Source organism: Sinocyclocheilus rhinocerous, unplaced genomic scaffold, assembly GCF_001515625.1.
Source record: "Sinocyclocheilus rhinocerous isolate Xijiao unplaced genomic scaffold, SAMN03320098_v1.1 scaffold1295, whole genome shotgun sequence".
Classification (NCBI taxonomy): domain Eukaryota; kingdom Metazoa; phylum Chordata; class Actinopteri; order Cypriniformes; family Cyprinidae; genus Sinocyclocheilus; species Sinocyclocheilus rhinocerous.
Window position 1 is genome coordinate 1,649,484 of NW_015660499.1, and position 9,373 is coordinate 1,658,856.

At 34.1% G+C, this 9,373-nt stretch overlaps 1 protein-coding gene across 1 annotated transcript in view; it reads right to left on the reverse strand.

Annotated features, from left to right (window-relative positions):
* Positions 1–9,373, reverse strand: part of LOC107725085 (target of rapamycin complex 2 subunit MAPKAP1-like) — a 35,464-nt gene that overhangs the window by 13,848 nt on the left and 12,243 nt on the right. Inside the window, exons 5-6 of the mRNA XM_016534227.1 lie at positions 6,676–6,852; positions 2,811–2,920 (exon numbers count right to left, since the gene is read on the reverse strand). Of these exons, the coding sequence (XP_016389713.1) occupies positions 2,811–2,920; positions 6,676–6,852 (287 nt within the window). The remainder of the gene's footprint in view (positions 1–2,810; positions 2,921–6,675; positions 6,853–9,373) is intronic.

Here is a 9,373-nt window from a genome sequence, read left to right on the forward strand (position 1 = left end):
TTGGAAAAGTGAATAAGAAACATGTTCATATGAACAACTTTGAAAAGTGACAGTTTTCCTGTTCTTCTGCATTCTACCTTATTCTACAGTAACATTCATTGTTTATTATTTATAATTTTGATATTCTAACAAATTCTGCTGCTAATATCTTATTGCCAGCATGTTTATGTCCTAATTTCATAATGTGAATTTTATGAATACAACTCGGTACTTGTTTTGCTTTTGTTTATTTATATTTTAGATATTTAAAGCAGTTTTACTGTTCAAATTCAAAAGCTGGGCAAACTTTTGTGTTTTATTTAAGGTTTAATATGTCAAAATTAAAGATAGTTAAACTCAATATGTGTCTTTTGCATTTTTTAAAGTACACTTATAGACATAAATACCCTGATTTAGGGTTTTATATAGTTATAATAAGCAAAACATCCAATTAAAAAAAAGGTAAGTTTTTATCCGATTAATCGAAAAACTAATCGCCCGATTAATCGATTACCAAAATAATCGTTAGTTGCAGCCCTAGATCATTCATAAAAATATTTTTAAAATATACATTTTTTTAAATCTCGGAAAACTGAGACCCCCTGTCTTGGATTCACAAAGGCTGAGAACCGCTGCTATAGACAGTCAGTTAGGTGTTGATGAAGGAGTATGTGATCCATACTGATGAGGCGGTGTGGATACACATAAGACAGAAGCGAAGACTACAGCCTATTTAAACGGACAGCGCTAGCCTTACTGAAGTGATCTTCTCTGGCTGCAGGCTGTGACCTCAGTGCGTGGTAAATTCAGGAGAGATGAGGCTCCAGTGGATCTCCACGCGCCATCATTTTCACTGCGTTTCATCCATTTTCTCTCTAATATACTTTTGTTCCCGCACCATTGCTTTCCATTCTTTATGTGCACTTCTCCATCTCCGAGTCAGTCTGCGGCTCAATCTCTTCTCCTCACCCTTCTTATCTCGCGCTGCCCTGACTCATCATGGCCGTCAAAGGGGCGATCCGTTACCTGTGACTTTTTGTATTAAAGTCTCTGGCCTTATCAGATTCCGCCCCATTCAGCGATGACAAATTAGGACGGCACATTGCTGTGGTTATCGGGCCAAATCGCAGCAGATGGCTTCACTTACTTTCTAAGATTAAAACTGCATACACAAATACCAGTTCGACCGGCAATTCAAAGGCACCTTTTGCTACACTTCTTCCAGCATTTTTTACCCCCCAGTAAGGGCACTTATAATATTATTCAAAGTTTCTTGCACCAAAAACAGTCCTTTTTTTTGTTTGTTTAGATTTTGTTTATCATGCCAATATGTATGCAAAAGCATCAGTGTTGTTACTGTTAACTAAAAGTCTTAAAAGATATAATGTATATAATATAAAAAAGTATGTTATGTTAATTATATAGAAAACATTATATATTTTAGATATTAAATATATGTGACCACAAAACCAGTCATAAGTAGCACAGGTATATTTGTAGCAATAGCCAACAATACATTGTATGGGTCAAAATGATCGATTTTTCTTTTATGCCAAAAATCATTAGGATATTAAGTAAAGATCATGTTCCATGAAGATACTTTGTAAATTTCCTACTATAAATATATTAAAACTTAATTTTTGATTAGTAATATGCATTGCTAAGAACTTAATTTGAACTTGCTAAGAACTTTATTTGGACAACTTTAAAGGTGATTTTCTCAATATTTAGATTTTTTTGCACCCTCAGATTCCAGATTTTCAAATAGTTGTATCTCAGCCAAATATTGTCCTATCCTAACAAACAATACGTCAATGGAAAGCTTGTTTATTCAGCTCTCAGATGATGTATAAATCTCAATTTTAAAAAACTGACCCTTATGACTGATTTTGTGGTCCACATAGCTATTAGATATAGCTATTAAAAATATGATTTAAAATAAAATATATATTACATAAATTATATAAAAATAAGTATATTTTTATATAATAAATATAAAAACATAACTACTAAAAAATATAAAAATATAAAATAAAATGAAATTTAAATAGCACTTTAATGTTGCTTACTAATTTAAATAAGTTGAAGTATTAAAATGACAAACTGAAATAAAAATAAATTAAAGCTTATTAGAAATATTAAAAATGAATAGAAATGACAAACTCACACACACACAAAAATGTAAAATTACCAAAACATAAACGAGAATAAAAATGAAAACTAAAAAAAAAAAACGAATACAAAATATTACCATATATTAGTATAATAGTATATAAATACCATTATTTACCAAGATATATAAGATCTTATTTACCAAGATATATAAGATAAGATCCAACATCACAGGATTAAAGGGTTAGTTCACCTAAAAATGAAAATTAGCCTGTGTTTTACTCACCCTCAAAGCATCCTAGGTGTATATGACTTTCTTCTTTCAGACGAATCCAATCAGAGTTATATTAAAAATTGTCCTGGCCCCTCCAATCCTTACAATGGGGTAAGCGGGTCACCACAGTCAGCGGAAGTGAGAAAAAAGTGTTTATTACGTTTGAAATATGGATATTTATCTTACAAAAACGCATGGATTTGCTACAGGAGGCCTTTATTCACCCCCCGGAGCCGTGTGAGGCACATTTTATTACGTATGCGCGCACTTTATTTCACGTCTTCTGGACTGTTGACAAAAAGCACCCGCTTACCCCATTGTAAGGATTGGAGGGGCCAGGACCATTTTCAATATAACTCCGATTGGATTTGTCTGAAAGAAGAAAGTCATATACACCTAGGATGCTTTGAGGGCGAGTAAAACATGAATCGTTGAGATGTCTCACCTGATCCTTTCTGGGAGCCCTTCCGCTTTTTGAGGGCCTTCTGCAGAATATCTTTCATGGTGACTTTCTGGCTGTCCACTGGGATCAGGGAGAAACCATGAGCGGCGTTTCTGTGGGTGAGGAAGGCAAATCATCAGTCATATTGAATACTAGTTGTCGACCGATATTGGTTTTTTGACAGCCGATGCTGATATCTTGGGAAGCAGGGTGGCCGATGGCCGATATAAAGCCAATATAATTGTAATTGTAAGAAATTTGAAATCATTTCAAAATTGATTTAAAAATAAATTTATTAAATAAACATAATTATACTTTAGATGACAAAGTATTTTTTCCACAAATAAATAAATATTTAATAAAAATATAATTAAAAAGGAAGTAAACTTGCAAGGTTTTTGAAATTAGATGTTTATTAGACATTCAAAGATTTGTTTAAATGATATAAATGCATATTTGCTGAATGCTGACGGCAAACAAGAAAGTATTATAATGTTTGCCTTTCTTTTACTAATAATATAAAAGCAATCGTTATAAGCCTTTTTGTATACATTAATTCCTTCATTTAATCTGATTATTAGACAGACTTCCATCCGTATTTAGACAGAACTGTTAACGACAACAGCGAACAAGAGGGAGAATGTGAGCACTGTGTGCTCAGGCGCGCCGTCAAAATAAACGTATATCGCGCCGTCAAAATAAAAGTTTTGCCTCGAACGCATCGGCCAAACAGGAAAACTTATCGGCCGATGCCGATATTTAAAAAATGCCAAATATCGCCTTGGCGATATATCAGTCGACCACTATTGAATACATCTTTAACGTTTGCATTAGATGCAAACTTCCTGTCTAACAGAGGATCAACACTGAAATCACGTCTTCAGACTCTCAGCATTCATGAATGTTTTTCACAGACAAACCTGAGGAAACTGAAACAGTAAAATTGTGAAATATCATTACAATTTAAAATAACTGTTTTCCATTTGAATATATTTTAAAGTATAATTTGTTCCTGTGATGCAAAGTTGAATTTTCAGCAGCTACTACTCCAGACACATGATCCTAATATTTACAGTTCTCCACTCTTTAAGAGACATAACTTGTGGTCCAGCAAGCGAGGAAATGAGTCATCTGACTGATTCACTCCATGATACAGACCAATGACAGATTCATGACTCGTGATTGCTTCAGACTGATTCAGTTGATTCAAAACAGATTTGCACCACTAAAGTATACAAATTAAACCAATATATTTATTTTTTTGCAAATGTAGTTTGAGATTCAAGAGAATGACTCTTGAAGAACAGTACCAGCGCAAGCAGTAAGTGGATACAATTGTGTCAGAAGAAAAGCTTGCACACAGATAGACTGTATAGTACTCAGAAGTTGGTGGCTTGCTTTAACAGAGCGCATCCTAAACACAACAAGGCCGAGGGCCAGTCCACGAGTCAAACTTTGAGCACATGGACGCATCACTGCGATGGACTTTATCAACAGAACAACAACCCGAGGCCAGAGACCGGAGAGCGCACACTTTCTGGACAGAGGACTTGCTTGTCCACTTCCATTTAGCAGTCCTGACCCGTCTGCCTCGGGCCAGGGCTTCTGACAGGCTTCACGTCAGGCCGGGGATCCGGCAGAAGAGGTCGCCGGCCCCGATGGCTCACTGAGGGCCGAGCGCTGGCTCAGTTCTCGCCCAGGGTCCTGCAGTGCCACATCATGAAGGGAGCATGCAGCTGACCCAGAGAGCTCTGAACACCAGCCCACGGCTGAAAGCTGATGAATAAAGAACAAATAACTACAGACAAAGACATGTGAAAAGCAACGAAAAGTGCAAAGCAGCTGGGCCACAAATACGACTTTTCAAAAAAACTCAATTGGTTTATGCCATGTACTTATAATGAAGTTATACTTCCGTTGAAAAGTTTGGGGTCTGTAAGATTTTTTTGTTTCTGAAAGAAGTCTTTTCAGCTCATCAAGGCTGCAATTACATGATCAAATTACCAAATATTATTTAATGCCATAAATATATATTTATATACTACAGTGTTGTTAACTAAAAAAAATATTAAGAAACATTTACGTTAATTAACACAAAAGAAATGATTGCTGAAATTAAACAAAATGGTTAAGTTAAAGCTGAAGTACTAAAATTACTAATACTAAAACTGAAATTTAAAAATAAAATTCTAAAATTAAAACAAAAAAATAAATACAAAATTGAAAAAAATCATTAAGATACAGATTAAAATACAGTAAAATTGTAAAATATTATTACAATTCAAAATAACTGTTTTCTATTTAAAAATCTATTAAATTGTAATTTATTCCTGTGATGCAAAGCTGAATTTTCAGCATCATTACTCCAGTCTTCAGTGTCACATGATCCTTCAGAAATCATTCTAATATGCTAATGTGATGCATTGCTTAGGAAACATTATTAATATTACTGTTAAAAACAGGGGTTTTTTTGGAAACCATAATATATATTTTCAGAATAGAAACTTCAAAAGAACAACATTTATTTGAAAATTACTCCAGTCTTTGGTGTCACATGATCCTTCAGAAATCATTCTAATATGCTAATGTGATGCATTGCTTAGGAAACATTATTAATATTACTGTTAAAAACGGGGGGTTTTTTTGGAAACCATAATATATATTTTCAGAATAGAAACTTCAAAAGAACAACATTTATTTGAAATAGAAATCTTTTGTTAATTTTGATCAAATTAATGCATCCTTGCTGAATGCAAGTCTTAATTTTTATCAGTAAAATACGGTACTGTAATGTGTTGCTTTCACAGTTGACAAAATGATAAAGGAATAGTTCACCCAACCGTGAAAAAAAAAATGTTCTCTAATCTGAAAAACATCTCTTTATTTCCTAATAAAACGTCCATGATTATTTGTTAATCGGTGCAAATGTCACACGACCTGAGCGAGTACAAGAAAACATCACATAAAAACATCTGTGACGTACACAAACAAACTGAACTTCATTGCACAATGTTAAATTCAGTATTACAGCCCAAACTAAGGTTCCCTATTAAAGGCAGGACAATCTGGCAGGATGCCACTCAAATCCAATGAGCAACTTCCAATTAATAGAGGCCTCCTAATGCTTTGTCAGCCACATTAACCAAACAGCTGATTAGACATCGGCCCAAATGCACAGAAGACCAACAATCGAATTGAGAGCTCACAAAACAAAGATAAGAGCTTCATGGAGAGGCCTGTGGGGAAAAACTCCAACAAACTTAAGGACTGAGTGCTTAAGACTTATGTGAATGGCCAGACATTTAAACCTCATTAGTTTAAGGGCTAATTCTCATAAGAACCTTATCAGAGGCTGTGCACTAACTAGGCAAACTTCTAGATACAGGTGAAGAATAAAATAAGTTGTTTTACTCTTTGGAATTGTGTATTAATGCAACTACATACACTACCATTCAAATGTTAGGGGTCAGTAAGATTTTTAATGTTTCTGAAAGAAGTGTCTTCTGCTAACCAAGGCTGCAAAATATAGTAACATTTGATGAATAGAAAGTAAAAAAAAAAAAAAAAAGCATTTATTTTGAAATTGAAATCTTTTGTAAAAATATAAATGTCTATACTGTATATTAATTAAAAAAAAAAATTACTGACCCCAAGCTTTGGAACATGGCATATATGTATTGTTTGTCAACAACAGAAAAAAAAGTGTTACCAACCCATTTTATTTGAATTATGTATAAAGCGGATTATGACAGCAAGTCTTAGAAATTTTGATTTCCTTTTGATTTTGACCCTAAATGTATTCATTCTTCACAGTGAAAGAGTAGTAGTAATTGGTAGTGATAAAATCTGAGTTAAGAGGCATTCTTACATTCGAACAAAGAGTGACTGTTTGGGCCCCAGTCCAGGAGATGAATACTTCTCGACCAGAGCCAGCGTGCTGAAGCCAAACTTGTGTATGGGCTCGTTGGAGTCCAGCGGAGGGAAATCTGTGTCCACCTCCCCGTCATCTTCAGCGATGTGGAGGAAGTAAGTGTTGACGTTTTCACTGTGGAGTAAGAAAGTAGAAAAACGAGAGAGAGATCAAACTCAAAGAGTGCTGCTGTCAATGAAAGCATGTTTGGTATTTCAATAAGGTAAAATCCTGTTTTCCTATTAGCTTGTTCTATTTTTAAGCAACTAAGCATTTTAAAGGCTTGACAGCGCGAGCGCTTCACTTGCATTCACGACAAAAACAGATGTGCACAAACTGTAAACATATTTATGAGCATGTGCGAATAAAAAAGTCCTGATAGTCCTTAGAAAATTCAGTTATGAAATTCAAGGTCATAAAATGTCTTAAATATCTTGATATAACAAACATCTTAATTATCATTTTAAGAAGTTTTATATTTGTGTATGAAAAAACAGGAATCGCATTACAGCTTAATGTAATTATTATGTGATTATTAAACTTCAAAAGGCTATAATTTCATAAAATAAAATAGAACTGCAAATAGAGCACGTGTTCTTACTTGTTGTTCAGGCTCAGACTTTCAGAGAATTTTCGCAATCAATGAATACCAAGCATTTATGCAAATGATCGCTTGCAACAACTACTGCTGAAGAATTATGACAGTGTTTACTTTATGGCGTTTATATTATAATATGTTGTAGTTGGTTTAAGAGTGCATATTATGTCTCCCTCACCTTTTGAATGAGCAGCTGACAATAGTAGAGCACAGACATTACAAAATAAGAGTCCATGTGTACCTCAGGCTTGTTTATAATTAAAAGTCTATAATATATTAAATTAAATGTGTATAATATATAGTACATAGGCATATAAATAATTACATAATTATTAAAAAAAAAAATTAAGCAGAAATATTTAAAAAACTTTTTTGTACTTATTTTGTATTGTAATAACTTGTCTTATACAACAAAATACAATGTCTTCTTGTATCCCTTTAAGGGAAAATACATTATATATTTTTTTTAATTTGCATTGCGCTTGTTGTATTGCATTTTTTTTCCCAATTATTTAAGTAACAACTATAATGTCTTAAATTTCATTGTAATGAATTTCATTCTTTCTAAAATAACTTCTGACCATTAAATCAAAGCTATTAAATCAATTTACAAGTTTTAAAATTGTAAAATATTATTACAATTCCAAATAACTGTTTTCTATTTGAAAATGTATTAAAATGTAATTTATTCCTGTGATGCAAAGCTGAATTTTCAGCATCATTACTTCAGTCTTCAGTGTCACATGATTCTTCAGAAATCATTCTAATAAGCTAATTTGATGCATTGCTTAGGAAACATTCTTAATATTACTGTAAATAACTTCTGACCATTAAATCAAAGCTAGTTTTGTAAGCCAAGACTGTGATGTGCCACGTTTATGTAGTATGTCGTTATTAAGTTCTTTTTAAACATCTTTCGTTTGCGTCTGTGCAGAAGTGGTCCTGAAGAACTCTTTCTAAAAGCTCTGGTTTGGTGATAAAGGCCAACATCGCTCTCCCGACTCTAGACGAGAACAACAGAAACATCAAACAAAAGCACCCAGACACAATTTATGAGTCAGGGTATTTAAATGGGGGTTATTCATTGAGGGGCAAAAACATTGAGGGCTTGTTGGGATGTAGCCTGGCACAGAATGAGTATGCATCAAAAGAGAAGCACTGGGAAGAGTTAACTTCATTGCTTTCATGGTAAAACCTTTTGTTGTATGATTATATATAGTGTAAGCTGGCTGTATTCCAAATTACTTTTGCCCAGGGCTTTGTTTTATATCATAATGGATCCAGACTGATCCATCAGAAATACAAAACTAACAGCAGCCACAATTCATTCAGCGCAGACATGGTAAGCTTTTGTCTTTATGATATAGTTTTCATCCCTCGAGGGCAGTGCCTGCTCTGGTGTTTTTGTGCTGGGACGATGGCGTTTTAATTTGCTCTGACACTCTGTCGAAATCCAGGCCTGAGCTGTAAAGACTAACTGTCATAGTGTTAATCAGACCCATGATCCTGTTCGGGCAGCCTGAGGAGATAACAGCAGACTCCGAGAAAGTCCTGGACCTCAAGTACCACAAGTTATCTTTTTTTTTTGTAGTTTCAGTAACATGCACTCCTTCTCGACATCACCTTCAAATTCTGGGCCATCCAAGACAACAAGCGACTCTTGAATATCTAAGATCCTTGTATATCTTGTCGCAAAAGACTTTCTGTCTGGTTCTTAAAGCCTACCCTATTTGATGCGCAAATTTCTAAGGCCTCTGTTAATGCTGCTCAATGTGAAAGAACGCACGTGATGGAGATTTACCGCTGATTACAGAACCGGCTTTACTGATAAGATGCGCGTTAAATATCGCATGCGATTTATCGTGCAGCCCTAATTACAAGCTATACAAATTTCAACATACTTTTTGGAAATATAAATATTAGGTTAATGGTGCTTTAAGCAACCAAACAACTAAACAAACCTAATGCAATAGTCATTACAATATTCTTTTCATACAATTAATAGAGAATGCATTACACATTTTTGTTTACCAAAAAATTGCCTTTTAATTTAAGGCC